This window comes from Electrophorus electricus, chromosome 13, assembly GCF_041902795.1.
Source record: "Electrophorus electricus isolate QZ-2024a chromosome 13, ASM4190279v1, whole genome shotgun sequence".
In the NCBI taxonomy this organism is placed as follows: Eukaryota; Metazoa; Chordata; class Actinopteri; order Gymnotiformes; family Gymnotidae; genus Electrophorus; species Electrophorus electricus.
In genome coordinates, this window is record NC_137509.1 from 9027663 (window position 1) to 9049529 (window position 21867).

General features: G+C 45.5%; 2 protein-coding genes across 3 annotated transcripts; one reads left to right on the forward strand and one right to left on the reverse strand.

Annotated features, from left to right (window-relative positions):
* Positions 1–136: 136 nt before the first annotated feature.
* hspa12b (heat shock protein 12B) lies at positions 137–14248 on the forward strand. 2 transcript variants are annotated; one of them, XM_027000610.3, is made up of 13 exons: positions 137–515; positions 2156–2227; positions 3745–3839; positions 4800–4924; positions 5133–5319; positions 5496–5600; positions 6140–6256; positions 7463–7640; positions 9677–9763; positions 11389–11493; positions 12123–12381; positions 12890–12993; positions 13103–14248. In XM_027000610.3, the coding sequence occupies exons 2-13, from the start codon at positions 2182–2184 to the stop codon at positions 13762–13764; spliced, it is 2070 nt and encodes a 689-aa protein (XP_026856411.1). In that variant the 5' UTR covers positions 137–515; positions 2156–2181; the 3' UTR covers positions 13765–14248. The 2 variants fall into 2 exon arrangements, with proteins under 2 accessions (XP_026856411.1, XP_026856410.1); XM_027000609.3 differs by lacking the exon at positions 137–515 and adding an exon at positions 529–624.
* A 369-nt stretch (positions 14249–14617) lies between these two features.
* Positions 14618–20687, reverse strand: cct7 (chaperonin containing TCP1, subunit 7 (eta)). Its single transcript, XM_027000611.3, has 11 exons — positions 20601–20687; positions 19390–19543; positions 19140–19246; positions 18308–18486; positions 17897–18068; positions 17127–17291; positions 16577–16765; positions 16330–16427; positions 16052–16184; positions 15690–15896; positions 14618–15296 (listed from the first exon to the last, which is right to left on the reverse strand). Exons 1-11 carry the CDS (start codon positions 20604–20606, stop codon positions 15063–15065), a joined length of 1644 nt encoding a protein of 547 aa, XP_026856412.1. The 5' UTR covers positions 20607–20687; the 3' UTR covers positions 14618–15062.
* Positions 20688–21867: the final 1180 nt, after the last annotated feature.

A 21867-nucleotide genomic window follows, 5' to 3' on the forward strand; every position in this document is an offset into this window, starting at 1 on the left:
CACACGCGCGCACACACACACACACAGTCATTGGTCATTGAATATGTTCCCCTGTGAAGTCAGTTTCCCCTCCTCTCTCATGCAATACAACAAACTCCAGAGCCAACTAATATATGTGTACGCATGTGTGTGTGTGTGTGTGTGTGTAGCTCCCTCTCTATCACCCTTTCCTCCCTGACATTCCAGTGCAGTTGAGGGATTGAGTGCCTGGATACAGACACAGGAGGGACCGTGAAAGGAGAGAGAGAGAGGGAATTCTCCCTGGGCTGGTCTGCAGTTTGGAAAGCTTTTGGAATTGTTCCATCTCGTAGTGCTCTGAGTGCACTCTCATTCTACTTGTCTTTTGTCAGCACTGCTGAAATCTCCAGCTGGGAATTTCATCACTGCTGAGCACCACAGAGCCGAGAAGCATCTCTGTCGGTTCTCAGTATCTCTGCCCTCTGCACTTCTACAACAGTTTGAACTGAGAGGGGAGCTCTGGTCAAGCAAGAGCAGATCATTGGTTCAGTGCAAGGGTGAGTTGATGGTCTATAGTCACAGTGGTCTGAAAGCGATAAATTGGTCTGAAACTATAATCATTCAACTTTTTCTTTGATGATTTGGTGCTGTATGATCCTGCCATGGGTGAGTAGTATGTGTAGCTGGATTTTTTGCGATTGTGGCCACTGTGTGTTTTTGTATAATAGTATTAATGGTCGTGAAGATTGTAATACTGAACAGCTGAACAGTTCAGGTTGTATTAGGTGAGGCTTAAGCTGAGGGGAACTAAGGTGAACTGGGAAGGTGATGGACACTCTCTCAGTGGGCTGAAGCTTGACGACAGTGATGACAGAGGTTCCTAAGCTTGATTCTATCTCTTTGTGTTGAGTGTGTTTTAGAGATAAATGTCTGAAGGGTGGAGTCCTTCCACCCGTATGCTGTGCCGTATTTAGCCCCTGTATTTACACATTGATCTTGGAGCACATGAATAACAACCTTTCCTTCCTCTGCACTGGTTGCTCTATACTGTTTCTGTGTGAATAGACTCACTTGGGGCTGACAGCTCTGATTGGTATGTGGTATACTATAGCAGTAGAGAATGGATGATAAACGGAGACTCAGGGTAGCATTTGTTTTTGGTTTATGTTTTTGTCTCTGGAGAGCGGACGTGAACTGGCAGATGTGATACTGAAGATACCTGTATTTCATTGCAGGAATTTTAGGAAAAAGTTCAGAATCCGAGACAATAGATGTCCTACAGAGTGTGGGTATGCTTGTGTGTACAGGTGGCTGTTGTTAATGGTGTGGAAAAATGACTGTGACTGTCTCACACACACACACACACACACACACACACACACACACACACACACACACACACACACACACACACACACACACACACATTCTTTTAGGACATGGGATGTCACATAATCAAAAAGATAAAAAGGTTTTTGTACTTTCTACAGATTATGAAAAAAAATATTTAGACTTTGAAAACAAATATTGCTGACTATACCAGCATTTATATACATATAAAGGTGCACGTAGTCCTGTATAGAAAATGTACAAAAATGAATACAAATGAATTCAAGTTTATGTGCACACACACACCCAAAATATTTGTTGAAGATGACGCTGAACTGTCTCTGGAATAGGAGGGAAGCAGATGTGGAATTTAATTCTCTATTCTGACGATACAGAACAAGAGACTCAGATCAGACCAGCTGGAGAGTCAGATCCACTTACTGTAAAAGCATGTTTAGGGTTCTCTGTCATCCATCTCTCTATTCAAAGGAAAACTATGTTATTCTTATTCTATTATTCTTCTCCATTACATCCCCACCATATATCTCCACAAGCAATGTACAGTCAGAGAGGGGTAACAAAGGGAGACCAGCTGAACTGAGGGAGAAATCACAGGAGAAAATGTGGGTAAAAGATACATGTGCGGGGTAGTGTTTCTGTGTGTGTGTGTGAGTACGAGGAGGGGTGGGAGTGGGGGTGGGGTATGTGTGAATAGAAGCAGCTGAACATGGCACGATTTTTATGTGCACACGTCATACTGTTTATTAAACCTTACCTGCTGTTCCAAGCCTAGCGTGTTAGTTTAAAACGAGTTTGCATTATAGTTGCAATCATAATTCCTTTACTGTTTCGGTGTGTCTTTTCTCAGGCTGGGAAGGCCCTGTCACCTGCATTATGGCAGAGTCCATGCACCCTGGGCCCACCAGCCTCCAGCTTCCAGGTATCGTCCTCCCACTCTACTACTTCACAACGCTTTATTACTTTATTACATCTTCACACAATGCTACTTTATAAACCCACATGTTTGCAGCAGGTTCTCATTCGTCTATATTCCTGTGTTCAGTGTTCAGTCTAACAGGCGTGCAGACATACAGCAACAATCTGAAGGTGTTGTTAGAAGTACCAGTGTTTAAAGTTTGGAAAATTACTACAAAAGGCAGGCATTCAGAGGGATGTAAAGGTTAAGTTTCAAGTTTCAAGTTTGGTTTATTTGTCACATACACAGTCATACACAGTACAACTCACAGTGAAATGGGAATGTTAGAAACATAAATACAAATACAAGAGCAATTAAAAACAGGGCAAACTTTGATCTTTGATCTAGCTCCATATTTAACATTTTGGGTTTCAGTATTGAAATGTTATGTCACATGGAGTTTCCATGCTTATAAACGTTAGAAGAATTTGGAACTACAGAGGAACTACCCACAAACTGAAGTTCTAGTGTTTCAGTTTCAGACCAGAGCTCCAGAGCTTAGGTTTCTGCAATAAAATTCCTGAGTGGAAATTGAGGTCTTTATGAGGAGAACCAGGAAGTCAGAAACAAAAGTCAACAAGACACCTGCAACCACACACCAGCAACACTGACAGCACGTAGTACAGAACCAGCACACAAAAGTTAACAACACAACCCCAACTATAGTACTCACGCCATGTTCTGGTCATTCCATTCTGTTCTATGTCTGTGCTGGACATGGGTGTGGTTCTACCCTTATCTCTTCTCTCCTTGTCTGGAAAAATGTGTGTGTGTGTGCTTATGTTTTTGAGTCTGATAACATTCCATTCGTACCCATGAGTGTTTAATGTGTTTAATTGTGTTTACATGTGTCGGTCCACAAAGTTTCTGAAACTCTATGCATGGGTAGGTCTTTATGACGATGGTATAATCAGAATGGTGAACAGAGGAGCCAGGCATCAAGTCATTTCCTGCTGCAGCCTTTCAAGAATGTTGGAATTCCAGAATTCTTGGAATGCTGTATTCTGATGTCTCCTGTTCTTGGGACTGATATGAGCCTCTTTAGTGTAAAGGGGTTGAAAGCTTTCCCACGATTAAGGCCCACGGGCAGAGCATTAATCGCACCTGTCAGGCTGCTGTAGACTCTGGTGAGGATGACAGAGAGCACGTATGGACTCCTAATATGGGGGTGTGACATGCCGTCACTACGTACATACCCCATACCTCTCTTATCTGCGAGATGCCCTTATAGAACCTATTTTCCCATATAAGAAAAGAGAAAAGTACTTTTAGATTGTGAAATCCTTCTAATGTTACTCTACTGAGTTTCACCACACCACGTTAAAAATTTTATGACCAAATGCCAAACTTGGATTGATCTAACGCACGCGTGTAGAGAACAAATCTAGAACATTCTCTTTGACAATGGTCATGACCTCATTATGAGCTCTGCAGCCATTTGGCAATCGTTGCCCTGTTTGTGGACGGTTTCTCTCTCGCAGGTGAGGATGCATCTGTGTCTACGTCACATTCCAGCTCTCCGACTCCTTCCAGGAACGACTGCAGCATTGCCCCCATCACCCCCTCCCCATCTCCGGTATGCCTCTACCCGGTAACCTCCACACCTCTGTTGTTCCCCGGTACAGGTGCAAAGCCTCAGCTCAGACCTGGGACACAGGCAACCTCTGCGTGCTTTAAAGAGCAGGAGTAGTCAAGCAGGAAGTGGAGTTAGCACATGTCTACAATTATGTTTCTTTACTTAGTGCCCACTAGGTGGTCTTTAGACCACAACTATCTTGGGTCCATCCCGCATTCTTTATACACACTGTATTCTGTGGTAGGCTCAAACAGGCTCTAAACCTGAGACTACCTCCAGAGAGCTTCAGGAGGTAGGAGCACATGCAAACTCAGCACGCAGTCTGAAATATGGGAATTAGATTTTTCTACAGTGCTGGAGACAAAGATAAAAGCAGCGAAGACAGAAAGGAATGGAAGAAGAGAGAGGAAGCTGCTTGTATCAGTACCAGGCAGAGATGGAGAGCCTATAACCTCACACACACTGACACACACACACACACACACACACACACACACACACACACACACACACACACACACATATTCACATATTCACATATACACACACACACTCACACACATACATAAACACATACACACACACATACACACACATATTCACACACACACACACACACATATTCACATATACACACACACAATCACACACATACACACACACACACTGACACACACACACACACACATACACATAAACACTCACACACACACACACACATATTCACATATACACATACACACACACAAACGCACACTCACACACACACACAAACACGAACGCACACACACAAACGCACACACACACACAAACACACACATACACACCTCACACACACTCACACACGCACAAACGCACAAAGTTTCCTCGTTTTATTTTGTAACTCATTATCCCTTCTTTCATTTCACCGTCTTTCTTTCCTTTTTCCACTGGTCTCCCTCGATCTTGCCCCCTCTGCAGAGGACTGAGTTGAGACCACGACCTCCCCGGCCGTTCTCTGTAGTAGTGGCTATTGATTTTGGCACCACCTCTAGTGGTTATGCCTTCAGTTTCACAGATGACCCTGAAGCCATTCATATGATGAGGTAACGACCTGTAACTACATGTAACTTATGTCATTAATGACATAAGGACACAAGCCCACACAAGCACCATATCTGTTCTAGTAAACACCACTGGACAATTGTGATAGTTTGAATCAACAGAGAACACAACACCACACTTGCAGTGTGCCCTGACCTCACCCGGACACTTGTCTTATTTATTGACAGCTCTACCTTGCTATCTCCACAGGCGATGGGAAGGTGGGGATCCCGGTGTGGCCAATCAGAAGAGCCCGACATGCCTGCTGCTGACCCCAGACCTGCGTTTTCACAGTTTTGGCTTTGCGGCACGAGACAGTTACCACGACCTGGATCCAGAGGAGGCTCGGCACTGGCTCTACTTCGACAAGTTCAAGATGAAGATCCACAGCACCAGTGTGAGAGTCGCCATAAACCAGCCCACAATGTCTAGTGTGTACAATGCAGTGATCAGTGTTATGAAGAGAAATATGGCTGGACTTTGTATCGGATTGTTCAGTAGGAAAATGTGAGAGGGTGAGTAATGAAAGTGGCTGAAAGCATTTTTGCTAAATTTTGTCCTGCTTTCCTGCAGGACCTTACCATGGTGACAGAACTGGAGTCAGTGAGCGGGCAGAGAGTTCGGGCCATTGAGGTCTTTGCGCACGCTTTAAGGTTTTTCCGGGAACATGCTTTGAAGGTAAAGAAGACAGTCTCTCTCTTTCTCTCTAGAGTGTTGTCATGCTCACAAACAGAGAGTAAATTAATTAAAATCATAAAAGACCATAAAGGTCAGAAACAGGAGTCTTAAGAAAGCGTTTCCTTTTTCCAAATAAAAGTGCACACTGTAGCAGAGGGCTTCACGAACACTGTGCGTGATTTGTAGTGATGGCTGCTTTGGGTCAACCTTGGTCTTCCAGCCATCTTTCTGAGTAAATACTGGCATCAAGGTTTCAGCCAAAGCTCTGACCACACAGAAGTACAGATCTGATTATGGCTTAGATAGGGATCATAAGGGCCTGTGAATGTGTGTGGGAGTGTGTGTGTGTGTGTGTGTGTGTGTTTGATTATGTGTGTCAGCAGGACAAAGTGAATGTGGATTAGATGTGCCTGTAGTGCATCATTCTGTGCAGCTGAAGGAGATTTAAAGGCTGTGTCTGTGTGCGTGCACGTGTGTGTGTGTGTGTGTGTGTGTGTGTGTGCGCGCGGGTGTGTGTGCACGTGTGTGTGTACGTCTAGGAGATGAAGGACCAGTCTTCGTCACTGCTGCAGAGGGATGAGGTGCGATGGGTCATCACAGTTCCAGCTGTGTGGAGGCAACCAGCCAAGCAGTTTATGAGGGAGGCTGCTTACCTGGTAATACAACCTACCCACATGCATACACACCTGCCTCTTGGTTTCCCACTCACACACACACACACACACACACACACACGCACGCAGTGCCTCTCTATGACACAGAAACAGCACCCACAAATACAGTTTTATCGACCCAAGGCACAGTGTGCAGTTGAGGTTTCAGGAAACGTGTGTGTGCGTGGAAATGAATGCTGCAGTCTAATCGCTCCTGCGCATCGGTGAGAACGTGGAGAGGGTGTGTGTGTGTGTGTGCGGATGTGTTCGTGACGCCACTGTGACTCAGCATCCATCATATGTGCTGGTCTGTTTTTAGTCAATAAGATTTCCCACCCAAAGGTATTATGAGCTAAATCAAAGAGGCATTGCTCTTACTGCAGTCAACAACAACACAGTATATTTAGCAGTACCAAATCAACTGAAACTGAACACCGTAAGAGTTCATTAACACTGGATAATTCCCCAACTATCTAGAACTTTTATTTGTCTTTGAAATTCCACTGCGTCTAGATTCCTTCCTAAATTATGAAACAACTCCGCCGATGTGAAAATCAGAGTAGTTCCTTGTGTGTGATCTATGACTGTAGGTGTAAACCAGGCAGCGATGTCGAACATATTAACTAGCATTAAGCAGACACTATTAACCAGAATGTCGCTCTGCATAAGTGATGTTATTACAATGTAATAAGCATTAAACTAAATGTTAAAAAATCTTCCCTAGTCACTGTAGAAGCTCATTCAGGTTGTGAGCGTTCGTTAACCTCCACCATGCACTGGGCTTCTTCCATTCCAGCATTTCTGACTATGATTGCCTTCTCTTGGGGTCTTGGTAGTGGACTGGGTCCGAAAGGGGCGTGGTTTCCTCCCGCCAGTGTCTCGGGCCTGAACAATGAGTGAGACTGGCGTACAAACACAGGAAGCCCCGCCTGCTCCCGCCAAACCAAAGCGAATGAGATAGAGAGGGAGTGGTGGTGGGGGATAGAGGTAAGAGGCGGAGAAAAACAAGGCAGTTGGCTCTGGCCCTCTCTGGCAGTTTACTGGTTATTTCAGCTTGCCCCAGAAACCACACATCCTGTTACGCAGGCTCGCGTGGGTCTTAGTGAAGCAGCTCAGTGTTTCAGGTACCAGTGGGTATTACTGTGGCCTTTCCGCTTGTGATGCTCGTGACTTCTATGTCTTGCTCTTTCTGTCTCAACCTCCCTCTAGGCAGGTCTGGTGTCTCCAGACTCTCATGAACAGCTGCTCATTGCCCTTGAGCCAGAAGCTGCCTCCATTTACTGCAGGAAGCTCCGCCTACACCAGCTCATTGATCTCAGCCAACGACCAATAACCAACAGCCTAGACCAGGATGGGTCCCGCCCCTTCGACTCTAGCTTTAGGCAAGGTAATGGAGCACCCTTTGATTCCCAGAACCCTTTGCTCCTGCTCCCCAGTCAACTTTTTATGTTCTCTCAGTGATAAACATTATTATACAAGGCGGGCTCTAGACAAGGCTACAGTGCAACAGAGCATATCGCTTTCCTACATTACCATAAGATGCAAAAAACATCTCCAGGGTCTGCAAAATAAAGCTGGGCTTTCGTCCCTTGTTGGGGTTGTGGTTTTGGAGTGGAACTGTTGTTCTCCTTCTTTGGTATGTGTGTGTGAGAAGGCAGATGTGACCTCAGATAAAGAGTTGTGGGGATCCTTTTAAAGGGGTACAGTAAGACAGCATGTGGTTCACGTTATAGAGTATGAGAGAGAATGAAATTGGTGGTGTGTGTGTGTGGGGGGGGGGGTCAACGCTATCATTTTCTTTACAGATCTACTATCCCTGAGGGTACATCAAAATAAACCATCATCAGTGTCTGTCATAAGACCCCCAGAACCTTGTTTACGCAATCGCTCCTAAAGAAGGGAGACCATCATTCATTCTGGATTTCTCATTTATGCTAACCGTGCAAAATGTGCACAAACCTCCAGCTCACACACCGATGGTTTATGCACTCAGTGTAATTGAAACAAGGTGCCTGATCTCAGCCTGTTCGGTCATACTGTTTTCCGTGCCCGCCTGCTCCCCTTAAGAACTGGCTTGTATTGTAAAGGCAGCTCTCAGGTCTATCACCCCTCAACTCGTCTGACGCTGACGCCATCCTAAACTGCTCAGCACCTTTACTCTTGTATGCCTCCCCTCGATCACCTTTACTCTTGTATGCCTCCCCTCGATCACCTTTACTCTTGTATGCCTCCCCTCGATTACCTGAGCACATACACATACTAGTACTGCATACCCAACAGAGTCCCAATTATGTGTGTATTTCCCCCTCCCTCACACACACACACACACACACACACACACACACACACACACACACACAGAAACAGAGAGAAGGGGAGAGAGACTTTTCTGCTGTTCCTACAAAAGTAAAAGATCTTTCCGCTGCTTTCAGCTCCAGTGACGTCAGTGTGGAAGTGATTACATTCCAAATTTCATTTTTCCCTTTTCTCTTTCTTCCTAAATGTTGTTTCGTGCTGTAAATGGTTTCCAGACATGGGCTGAGGCAGCAAGCAGCAGTATAGGTTTCTCTGCTCTGAAAACTTGGCACATGCAGGGGGAATTCTGGGACCACTCGACTGCCTTCGTGTGCTTGCCTTACTCTTTTCTTACTGAGAACAAGAACCCAGGTTGGCAGATGATCATTTGACTACTATAATGGTGTAAAGGTCAGCTTTGATTGCTAATTACAGCACTTGTAATCCGAGACTATAACCATAATGGAAAAAATAGCATGAGCATCACTGATTAGACCGTAAAAAAGGTTTATGACCCCAAGAAAAAGACATATGGCTAACAATGGCAGAGCCTGTCCCATACTGTTGTTCCAGGAATAATCTAGGCACTATAGTTTTTACCTTAGCGGTTGAGGAACACAGTCAATATAACTAGTCAATATAACTAGTGAGGAAACGCTTTGTTCTACAGCCACAATAAACATTCTCCCACTGGAATAAAGGTGCTCAGGCTCGGCCAGGAGAACGAAACGGAGCACGAGCTTTGCTGAATAGGTCAACCTGAAAACGTGTACTGTAAAACCGCTGCTCCGACTGACACACTGTTCGCTGGCTTTGTTGCGTGTGCTGGATCGGCCATGCTGAGGTCAGTGGGTTGCATGCAGAAAAGGGACACAGTGCTCATGTTCATTTAAAAAGAGGATTTGTTATTGTTCCAGAAGCCCTCCCCCTCTCAGGCCCTCGCTTGGTGCTGTATGAAGGTTGTTGTTAATGGAGGCCATGTGCAAGTGATTAGTAGTTCTCAGATTAAAGAGTAGTGTGTGTGTGTGTGTGTGTGTGTGTGTGTGTGTGTGTGTGTGTGTGTGTGTGTGTGTGTGTGTGTGTGTGTGTGTGTGTGTGTGTGTGTGTGTGTGTGTGTGTCTGTTGCAGCACGCGAACAGCTTCGCAGGGCCAGGCACAGCCGAACATTCCTTGTAGAGAGTGGAACTGGGGAACTGTGGTCAGAAATGCAGACAGGTAAGAAACACAAACAAGCACACTCATATCCAGAGAAATAAAATGTGTAATTGGGTGCATGAATGAACAAAGAAATGAATGAATGAATGAATGAATGAATGAATGAATGAATGAATGAATGAATGAATGAATGAGAGAGAAAAACACATAGATCCATGCTACCAAAAAAAATTCCACATCTAATAGGCCAATATGGGCTAGTTCAGAGGCAACTAGAGATTTATAGGACTGGATTAAAGCCTGAAGACTGCAGAGAGCAGGAATGTTTTGGCTTATTTACAAAAACACTGACCAGAACTGCAATCAGACCTGTATGTGCATAACCGTAATACAACTTACACAAATCAGACTGCCAAAACACACTCATTTCAACATGTCAATCCAGCCAACCAGAGCAAATAGCCATGTTCACTTGTTTTACGCACCCCCCCCCCCCCCCCCCAAACCAGAAAGGAAGCAGTTCAAGCAGTAGAGAGCATCACTACCTTGCATTAGTTACACAAAACAGTTAGTTTTGCCACACTTAATGTTTGGTCTGTGTCTTTGATTGCTCTGATTTTCCAACCTTGCTTCAGTCTGTTTTACTGCCATTGGGGATTCTTTGGTCCTCATCTTAAGAGACAGCTAATCTATAACTCTTTAGCCATTAAATTTCTTGTGCATGACTTATCGATGCAGTGACATTCAGCGTGACGTACAGCTGGCCAAGAAGAAACAGAGCAGCCAAATGCCCAATTCCTCTCACATCCCTAAAATGGGAAGCGTGTGTATAAAAAAGTTCTACTACAGCTACACTTTACCCGACATGGACCTACAGACCCTCGCATTCCACACTATCTACACTTTATCTTCAGAAAATCTGCATCGTTTGAAATGGAGGGTGGCTACAAAGATGAAATTACAATTACAGCAATTACAATTGGCACTACAATTGTGATTGCACATTGCAGTAAGCCACTCATTTGTTATTACTGTCAATGGCTGCCTGCTCTGTGTATTGCCGTGTTTGTATGTGTAAGTCCTGCTGAGCTTTGCCAGGCTGTCTGAGAAGGTCCAGGGTCAAAATAATCAGCCGTGCAAAACCAGATGTTTCCTGCTGATGAACAACAAGTGAGTGAGGGAGAGACAGAGGCAAGGAAATATCGATTGTGGTCCAACATCTTACACCAAGCGCAGACATACATTTTGTCCCTTATGGTCATGAGCTACAGTAGACATGTGACCAGTAGACCTTTTCACCTGCCTGAAACACACCCACACACATAAATGGGATGTGAGGATGTCCAATCACCTCTGGAGGGATACAGTATGAAGCAGAGTCCATCTGTTCGTGCAAAAGTACACCATGACCTGAAGAGTTAGCATAAACAAGGCATATCTCTCTCCCTCTCTCTCCTCTACAGTTTTCTTTCTGATCACTCTAACCTTCCTTTAATAAACAAAAATGAAGGTGTTGAGAGGCCTTCCATCCCTCCATCCATCATCCCCAGCCCTCGTTCTCTAGTGCCACCTTCAAGCCTTTTTAAACTCATTTAAGTTGGTCATACACAAGTAAGCATTTTGAGAGGAGACTCCTTAGTGGCGGTTTAACGGAGCCCCTCGATGGCGCATGTGTGTTTGTGTAGGTGACAAGTACATGGTGGCAGACTGTGGAGGCGGGACAGTGGACCTGACTGTCCATCAGATTGAGCAGGGACAGGGGACGCTGAAGGAGCTATACAAAGCCTCAGGTGGGCGGACCAGGAACTACAACCAAACTGCACGCATTAAACGCCTTATACGCACAGGCCAATGTATCCAGCATCTCAGTCTATGGAATGACCTGTCAACCAATAACTTTTTGAGCACTTTTGTCAAGTCAGAAAAAAGCAAGCAAGCAAAAAACTACATGAAACTATATGAATCTGTACCTGAAGAATTCATCGGGTCAATATCATAGTTAATTATACATTATTATTAGAAACTTTGTTATACATCGTATAGACTAATGCTGATTTCATGGAAGCACAGCTGAGTAACACTCTTATCTGAGTGTCAGGGGGCCCTACGATGCAGTAACACACTTATATGAGTGTCAAGGGGGCCCTACAACACAGTAACACTCTTATCTGAATGTCAGGGGGCCCTACGATGCAGTAACACACTTATCTGAGTGTCAAGGGGCCCTACAACACAGTAACACTCTTATCTAAGTGGCAGGAGGCTCTATGACACAGTAACACACTTATCTGAGTGTCAGGGGGCCCTACGATGCAGTAACACACGTATCTGAGTGTCAGGGGGCCCTACAACACAGTAACACTCTTATCTGTGTGTCAGGATGCTCTATGACGCAGAAACACTCTTATCTGTGTGTCAGGGGGGCCCTACGGCGCAGTAGGTGTAGACCTTGCCTTTGAGGCCATGCTGTGCAGGATATTCGGGACTGATTTCATCAAAACATTTAAAGCCAAGCGTCCGGCTGCTTGGGTGGACCTGACCATCGCCTTCGAAGCACGCAAGCGGACCGCGGCTCCAGGAAGGGTGGCGGCCCTCAACATCTCCCTGCCCTTCTCTTTCATCGATTTCTACAAGAGACACTGTGGGCATAGCGTGGAGACAGCACTGCGCAGGAGCAAGTATGGCAGGGTGGGGTCAGGGGCGGGGCTCGTTCATCCCTGCAGGCATAGTTAGTGGTTGGAAGGTTAAACGCGTGCTCCGGCTGCTGCGCCAGAAAGCTGGCTCTTTGTGCAGGTGGTCAGAGCTCACGTTTATTTCCTGTCAGTCTTGGGTTTGTGTCCCAGGTAGGGTGGCTGCCTTCAGCCTTACACAGGAGAAAAGCTTCTTGATGTAACGTGAAAGTGGATTTGTGAGGATTAAGCAGGTGTGTTTTGTATTCAACAAGAAGTATGATAAAATAAGATACATTTGGATTTACTGTGTATTTTTCAAGATATTAAATTATATATAATGATACAGCATAGTTTGTGTTCACATATGATAGGACTGAAAAATTATTACTTTACAATGTCCTTCGTAATATCGTAAAATAAAACATGACATTCTCTACCTAATATTTATATTTTCATCTCTAATCCAAACACATGCATTTTCATTTCAATGTTTTGAACTCTGTCTTTCTCTCAGAGTGAATATAGTGAAATGGTCTTCTCAAGGGATGCTGAGACTCACAACAGAGGCCATGAACGAGCTGTTCCAGCCAACCATAAACAACATCATCAGACACATTGGTAAGACACAGCTAAACATTCAAGAGCAACTTGACGTTAGCTGAACACAAGTGAGCGACACTTTATCCGTTTATGGATAACAACATAACTCCTTTATCTTTTCTAACAGAGGACCTTATGCAGAAAGAGGAAGTTAAAGGTGTGCGCTTCCTGTTCCTGGTGGGTGGCTTCGCAGAGTCGCCAATGCTCCAGCGAGCAGTCCAGAATGCACTGGGCCACCACTGCCGCATTATCATCCCCCAGGACGTGGGTCTGACCATCCTGAAGGGGGCAGTGCTGTTCGGGTTGGACCCCACCGTGGTGCGCGTCCGCCGCTGCCCATTAACGTATGGCGTCGGGGTCCTAAACCGCTTTGTCGAAGGCCGTCATCCACGCGAGAAACTGCTCATCAAAGACGGCCGCGAGTGGTGCACCGACATACTGGATCGCTTTGTGTCTGTTGACCAGTCGGTGGCTTTGGGCGAGGTGGTTAGGCGGAGCTACACGCCTGCGCGGCTGGGCCAGAGGAAGATCATCATCAACATCTACTGCAGCAACACCGATGACGTAGTGTACATTACAGACCCCGGGGTCAGGAAGTGTGGCGCTATCACTCTGGACCTGCCCGAGCCAAGCGCGGCCGCAGCTTGCAGCAGCGCCAACGACAGCGCTGGCGAGCGCAGGGAGATACGGGCCGCCATGCAGTTTGGAGACACCGAGATCAAGGTGACGGCTGTTGATGTGGCGACCGGGCGACAGATGCGAGCTTCCATTGACTTCCTGTCAATGTAACGGAACCTCTGGCACTGAGATGCGACAGTAATGAAAAGGACTGGCCACAGGAGCGATTTACTGCCTATCCATACGGGGTCCTAAGTGAATGTCCGAAAAATGTTAGTTTATTATTAAAATTGTTTTATTATAGGAAGGCACTCAGAATTTATTTTTGTAAAGTTTACTATAACTGAGAATTAATACTATGCAACATGTTCACGCCTTTCATGACTTAAACAGCTGGTTTTTCCCCTTCAATCCACTCAACGGGTGCGACAGACGCCACCCAGTGGCTACAGGACAAATCGCCCGTTTTAAAATACTGTTATGACACAAAAATGTCAATGGGAGTAAGTCAAATGTTGTTAGTTCAGCCTAAGCTGGAAACGGAGGTATACAACTCCCCTATTTATATTAAGCATATTAGATTTGTAAGATTTGTAGGGTGAATTGTAACTGGATTTCATCTATAACATAACTTATATTGAAGTAGTAAACAAAATTATGCTATGCATTCATTTTGAATACGTGACTAATGCAAATTATAAACAGATCACTAATCTTTTCCCTTTCTAGTATTCTTCCTCCCTAAAACTATTTCACTGATAGAATTGGGCAGATACCCTCATCCAGTGACTTTGTATTTGTCAGTATGACAGCACATATCCTCTTTAGACATGAACCCATGACCTTGGCAACATTGGCACCTCGCTCTACTCCGTAAGCTACAGGAGCACATGCTGAGGTGTGCTGACTGCATCTCTGAGTCATGCAATTAAATATAACACAGTATGACTCCTAAAAAACAATTAGCAACACTCTGCAGTCATTTAATCCTACAAAAACCAAAAGAACAAAAAGGAAGCAGATGAAGTGTACAAGGATTTAATGTGAAAGGATTTTAATGGTCCAATAAATTAGTTCCACTACTGACCACTGTAGACCATTAGGGGAACATACTGGAGTCCAACATCAGTGCTTCAACAAACCAAAACACACACGCTCATCTGTCAACACACGTGTGCAAGTCATCTCAGACTATTACAAACTGCACCTATCCAACCAGTTAAAATCCTGCTTTACTTTCAAACCCCATAACAAAATGATCACCAGTGCACTAAGCACAGCGATATGTCTCATGTTCCACGGCTTGTAACAAATGAGTGTAAGAGGAGGACATTTAGACACTGACTAACGAATAGGTCAGCAAGTAGAACGGGACTAAAACTGACGGCATCCTGTAGACCTTCCAACAGTCCAGATGCTACACATCCAAAGACCTGGGCTGGCCAGGGTTGGAGTGTGTACGTGTGGTTCTAGTGGGTGTGTGGGGGCCTGCCACGACCCCTGCCCCTACCAGCTGGAGCTGGTGGAGCGTCGACGTTGGAGCGAGGGTTCTTGATGGTCTCGTCCACAGACAGGATGAGGCAGGCTGCCTCAGAGGCAGCGGTCAGGGCATTGATGCGCACAATGGCGGGCTCCCACACGCACGCCTGGAAGTTATCAGCGATGTCCTCATTGTTCACATCCACACCATACCACATGCCACCCTGGGTCGTGCGCGCGCGCGCACACACACACACACACACACACACACACACACACACACACACACACACACACACACACACACACACACACACACACACACACACACACAGATCATTTGTAAATGCTGCAGAAAAAACATTAGTAATCGGCTTTACACACTGTACAGCTTTAGGGTACGATTAAGCCATGGGTCTTTGGGACAGATATCTGGATACTGACTGCAGGTGCCCTCTAGTGGACAAAATAAAAATAATAATGGATCGCAAGCCTGCAGAATAAAAGTCTCAATGCTAGGTGCCAGTGTCAGCTAGTTCATGATCAGTTGTGTGTGTGTGTGAGATGGCAATTACTTTTACTTTGTTACCAAGGTGAGTGCACCTGTATCTGTTTACCTGGGCGTGTCTGGCTCGGAGCTTGTTGAGAATGTTGGTGGCGTCGAAGCCGGCGTTGTCACACAGCTGTCTGGGAATGACCTCCAGTGCCTTCGCGTAAGCTCCTATGAGCAGCTGCTGCTTGCCAGGGATGCTTCTGGAATAGTCCCGTAGATACTTGGACAACTCCATCTCTATAGCACCACCTCCTGCCACGATGGAGTCATTCTGCAGCCATGAGATTAAAGGTTCAGCTTGAGAACAACTTGCATTTAAATCCTCTTTACCTGCAAAGCACCTTACAAACGATAAAGCTCAGGAGGCGGTTTATATATTTTGTTTGTCCAGCCGTTTCACACGTGTTACCCACAGCGCTTACGCACCTTGATGGCTCTACGGACGATCATGATGGCATCATGCAGCGATCGCTCCGTCTCCTCCATAAACTGCTCAGCCCCGCCCCTCAGGATGATTGTGCAGGTCTTGGCCTTCGGGCAGCCTCTGAAGAAGTTGTACCTGCACAGGCGATTATACGTGAGGATGCTGTACACAAATGTACTGTAAACTAAGCAATGTGCACTTAAAGCTTCATTTTGGTATAGTGTTTCAGGTGGCCATGTATTTAGCAATCCTCCACAGAAAGATTCTGACTATTCTTTACCTCTCTCCTCCAACCTGCACTTCCTCAAAGATCTCACACTGACCCAGTACATCATCAGTGAGGGAGCCAACACTGGTCTGGATGGAGCCCCCACAGGCCTGGAGGAGACATTGCACACACTCAACAACTACAGCAAAAACCCCTACAACTCTACACACACAGTGTCAGTAAAATGTTTCTCGGTACATTGGCTAAAAGCCATTTGGGCTTTTTGCAATTAGGAGAAGACCAGAACAATCTGCCATACCATCATGGTTCTCTTCAGATCCTCCTCCTGCACTCGGCCGGCGCAGAACAGATCTCTGTCAGCGAAATACTGCGTGGCGACATCCCCAATGGGCAGTTTGGACAACACCACCTTGGCCCCAGATTTGTAGATCTTCTCCAGCTTATCGTACAGGATATTCCACTCTGCATCCACTATGGCCTGGTAGTCCTGGAGGACAGAAGGTTTAACTGAATTATTTGTATTTCCAACTACAAGAAAATTCCCAGTGCGTTACCTTTCCCTATGAGCAGTAATGAGCTGTGTACAGAGCAGGGCATTCAACTGGGTGGTAGGTTTTGTACAATTTTCACTCCAAATCTAAGGCTGTATTTCTGCTCTAATCCATCTTGGGATCATGGCACATCTTTGGTGTGTTCTCTCAAATACGCGGACACTGGGCCGCGCACAAAGACGTGATTTTGACGTATTTTCAAAAAGATTAAACCAGCCAAATGCATGACCTATCCAAGCCTAACGCCAGAGCGTGGTGGCCTGGTCTTCTGGAGTGAGAGGAGGCAACGAGGCTGACCTCCACATTGTTAACGCGGACTTCAGCGTTGTCTTTCTCTGCCTTCAACTCCAGCTCGACGTTGAGGAGGGCGATCTTTGGCTTCTCGTAGCGCTTGGGCTGCATCTCAAAGCCGGCGTACGAGAAGGTCTTCTTAAAGGCCACGCCTGCCACCAGCTGAGAGTCCTGCAGAAAAAACAAACCAAAAAATAGAGGCAAAGTCCTCACTACACGAATACAACTACTAATGGCTTGATCAGAATAAACTAGACTATTGCGTAGAATAAAATCTACAAAATCAAGTTACATTGTAGCTGTCATTTTCTTTTTAAACAAAAGACTCGATGAATATCAACGAACTGGGGGAAAAGCCAAACTCCGCATCAATTCAGCAATTCTTTAACCGGTCTTCGCAGTTTTACTATCTGCCTCTAACACAAGATGTACTCAATACACAAATCCCCACACAGACTGGCACATTTTGCATTTGTAGCACACAAATCAAAGTTTATTATTTATTTATTTTTAAAAAACCAAAACAAAACATGTATTTAAGATTAAACAATGAATGATAATGTGGATATGCATAAAGATGTAATATGTTCGACCACTTCTTCAAACCCGCAGTGCCACACTGGTCGTCATTTTTCAATGGTTTTCACAGTACAGCTGCCCCAACCTGCCCAAACCACCACCACTGCTGCTCACATGCAACGAATCCACTCGCGAGACACGCGTTTTCATCCGTGTACACAGAAACATTCCCGTAACGACAGACCCCACGCCCTCACCTCCAGAGCGCCACCCTGCACTTTCTTCATGCCAATCATCTTGAGTGGCAGCAGATCGTCCAGCATCATCACTGCATCCACCACGATCGTGGAGAAGAAGTCCTTCTGGCCGGCGATCAGCTTCGAGTTCAGCGCAGTGGCAGCACACTTCTCCAGCAGCTGTCGGTGCTCCCTGACAAAGGAACGGAGAGAAAGTGTCACATCGTGGATCTAGCGGAGCCATTCTGTCACCCACTCCCACTCTTAACACGTTAAGCTCAGAGAGAACCTCAGGAAACATTCAGCCTTGGATGAACCCTAGCCAATGCCTGGTTCAACAAAGCGACTGCCTGCAGTTAAAGAGCCTCAAATCCAACACGGTCTCTTTGACTAAACAGCTCTGCCAAATGCAATCTCGGGCCGCAGACTCACCGCTTGTCGTCCTTTTTGATGGTGACGGCGATCTCTTTGATCTTTTTGACGGCGAGCTGGGTGGCGGTGCGGAAGGCTCGGATGATGGTTTGGGGGTGGAGCCCCTCCTCCACGTACGGCTTCAGCTGCTTCAGGAACTCGGCTGCGAGCAGGGTTACAGAGGTGGTGCCGTCGCCAACCTGGACACATGGAGAACCACCAGCTCAACCATCTCCTATCCACACTGCAGCTCCATACTGACTTCAAACTGAAGTAAAAGCACAGGGCATAAAAAACTAACAAGCCTGCAAGCATCCCCAGTGGTCATGGCTCTCTGGTTAATTAACTTGCAAAAGGAAAATAAGTTGACTTGTAAGACCTTCTATATTATAAGACTTGTATTGATAATTTTAGTATGACTTTTGCATACAGAAATAAATCTTTAGATGCCTAGTGATTCTCTTGAAGGTGTACACATTGATACACAAATCCCCATATGAACTTTTCAATATATGCTTATGAATAAACGTTTTCAGACTACGCTACAAAGGTGATACGCACCTGTGACACTGGGTACCCTCGTAATTGAAAATATGCCATAAAACAACATGAAACATTTAAAACAAAAGGGACAATATGAAAATTACAAAGAGTGACTTTTGTTTTCTGGGCGTGAAGAATATAAGTGCATTGTGGTACCTTGACTCAGAACTGAACCGTAAGGTGCCTAGATATTCCCACCCTTACTCTGTACACACGTTGGCATGTCTTAATCTGAAAAATACTAACAGCCTAAAGGAAGCACATGAATGAGCAGTCTCGTGATCAGAGGACAAAACGGAGGACACATCACCTCAGCGTCCTGGGACCTGGCGATGTCCACCAGCGTCTTGGCTGCGGGGTGGACCACGTCGAGCAGCTTCAGGATGGTTGCACCATCATTAGAGATGGTGGCTTTGCCTGCGAGTGAGAACACACACACACACACACACACACACACACACACACACACACACACACACACACACACACACATTAAGCCCCCCTATTAACACCACTCAAGCCTGTCGTCAGACATGTCCAGAGTGTCGTATCATGCTCACCTCTGTTGTCCACAATCAGCTTGTCCATGCCGCGGGGGCCCAAAGTGGTCCGCACCGCCTCTGCAATCACCTGACAGGCATTTATGTTGCTGATGAGCTGCGGTATACCCTGCGAGGTATCCGTGCCCTCCTTCAGCAGGATTACCGGTGTGGGCTGGCAGGGAAGGGACACCAAATTAGAATACGTCAATGGGCACGGGCAGTGGTAGCTCAGTGCTTAAGGAACTTGTCTTGTAATCGTAAGGGTGGTGGTTCAAGCCCCACCACTACCAACTTGCCACTGGAGCAAGGCCCCTAACCCTCAATTGCTCAAGTTGTACTCAGTCATAATTGCAAGTCACTTTAGATAAAAGCATCCGCTAAATGCCGAAAATGTACATGCGCAATATTATTCACAATTTATTTAGACAGCTAACTGCTTGATATTAGAAGACGCCTTTTTCTGACAACAGTGCCACTGCCAAGTGACAATATGGATGGCGGGGTGTTATTTGTCCTCTTAGAGATAGTTAAGAGATGACATTTCTAATGCTTGCTAGCTAGCTACATGACCACAGAAGACCATAAGCAAGGTGAACGGCCACAAAGACTAGTGTTAGCTAATGCTGGCTTATCCTGGAAATGGCAAAGTACCACTGGTCAACTAAGCCTAACTGATATTTCACTTATTGTTACTACTAATGTTTGAGTAGCTAATTGTTAAAATAGCTTAGGTGAAACCAGATAAGCCAGAAACTGCCTACAGTTATTTCTGCCAGTGATTGGGTGGGCAAGCTAGTCTTCATCTCGATATCTTAACAATTTGTTAGCCGGTTCGCTAACGCTAGCTACCGAGCCCGTTAGCCAGCGATCCTTAACGAAGAGGTGGGGCTTTCACCCATCAGGATAGATACACAAAATAATTTCACGTAGCGACAGTACAATCACGAACTAATAAAACCACTACCTTGCTGGCTGAAAGTATGTGTAAAGAATCAGACCGCAAGACCTCAAGCGCACACAGCAGTAAAGACGCAGCACTAGCTATAGCTCGCTAGCCAGCAGCGCCTTAATCATGCCAGCTACACAAACAAATATTCGCCCGATTGGGAAAATATCGCTGCATGACAAGAAAACGGAATGCATTTTATGATGATAGCTGTGTAAGTATAGTTTCTGGGGTATTCAGACGACAGATGAAGGTGGATATCAAGGCATGATAGTGCGCTTACCATCATCTTCACAAGGCTAAAGAAGACCGGTGCCGGGAGACGCTCCCACAATGCACCTGGAACTCTCTAGAACGTCGAATAACTGCTCCTCCCTCAGGGCACGGCAGAGGGCGCTGTAGCACCATACGAGAACCTAGGAGTTTGTTTGACGTACCATTTTTTGAAAGTGAAAAGGGAAGCGGCGTTGTGTCTTTGAGCAGCTAGTCGTCAGCGTTTTGTGCTCAGATTTATTTCAAAAAGCCTTTTTTTTCTCTCTCTCTCTCTCTCTGGGTCCACGTCGTTTCGCAAAAGCAGACACCGACTTCCATGTTGCTGTGAACAATTTGCATTTATTTCAGTTCGCTCTTCTTCCACGCATCTGACATAAGTAGCCTATGAATACATAAGTCAACTAATAATTTCTAATAACTAATTTGAACTCTAGAGTGATTTTTGAGATGTGTCCTTGAAAACTAGTTTTTACATATACATTTACATTTACGGCATTTAGCATTTAATTTGGCACAACCTACTCTTGAATATCATTACTTTTCTTCTATTTTTTTTTAGACTGCATGTCCCCTTGCACCATCGCGCACTGTCACTCAACCTATGGCTGCACTTTAGACATTATGCAAGCTAATAGCCTACTACTAGCCGCATGGAAAAGTAATACTGGACAGGGTACCCCTACCAATATACAAATCTTATGTTGTGAAGAAATCAGTGTAAGTCTGCCCTCCTACAGTGCTACGCCCTAGCAGACAGGCAAGTGAGTACATTTCTTTCCCTCTGCCTCTCTGTAGACATTTAAAGTACAGACAAACCACATGTTCTTCATGTACTTCAGTACACACTGCATGTTCTTCAACAAAAACCCATATGGATGTATGCTATTTCCCTCAGCGTAACTGAAGGCTTCAGTTACTGCGGTTAGTTAATGTAACTTGGCCAGCAGGAGTGACTGGCTTCTCTCTCTAATGCATCTACAGTCTGTGGTTGAGCTCAGAGCTTGTGAGGTTCACTGCTTTTAGACACATGCAATTATCAGACATTTATACACATTCGTCGCCTGCCTCGCCCTTCTGGAGGGTAGCCTTTAACTCGGATATTTCTGGATACAGTGGCAGACGGCCCACCTACTCCTAGAGCCGAACTTACTGTAGCGAAGAAATCTGACCTGTTCTGGGACTGGTTCTTGGAAAGCAGTGTGTCAGGTGCATGAGGATGGTGGAATTAGATAGGCCTGTGCACAATTTTGATTAAACATATCAAGAACTTTATGAGT

Coding starts and splice junctions, on each gene's coding strand:
- cct7 (XM_027000611.3), bottom strand. Junction 15,897..16,051: donor TCGTCCGTAGAGCCATCAAG/GTGCGTAAGCGC, acceptor TCATGGCTGCAG/AATGACTCCATCGTGGCAGG. Junction 15,297..15,689: donor TCCGAGCCAGACACGCCCAG/GTAAACAGATAC, acceptor CGCACGACCCAG/GGTGGCATGTGGTATGGTGT.
- hspa12b (XM_027000609.3), top strand. Junction 3,840..4,799: donor TCACCCCCTCCCCATCTCCG/GTATGCCTCTAC, acceptor CCCCCTCTGCAG/AGGACTGAGTTGAGACCACG. Junction 7,641..9,676: donor CGACTCTAGCTTTAGGCAAG/GTAATGGAGCAC, acceptor TGTCTGTTGCAG/CACGCGAACAGCTTCGCAGG.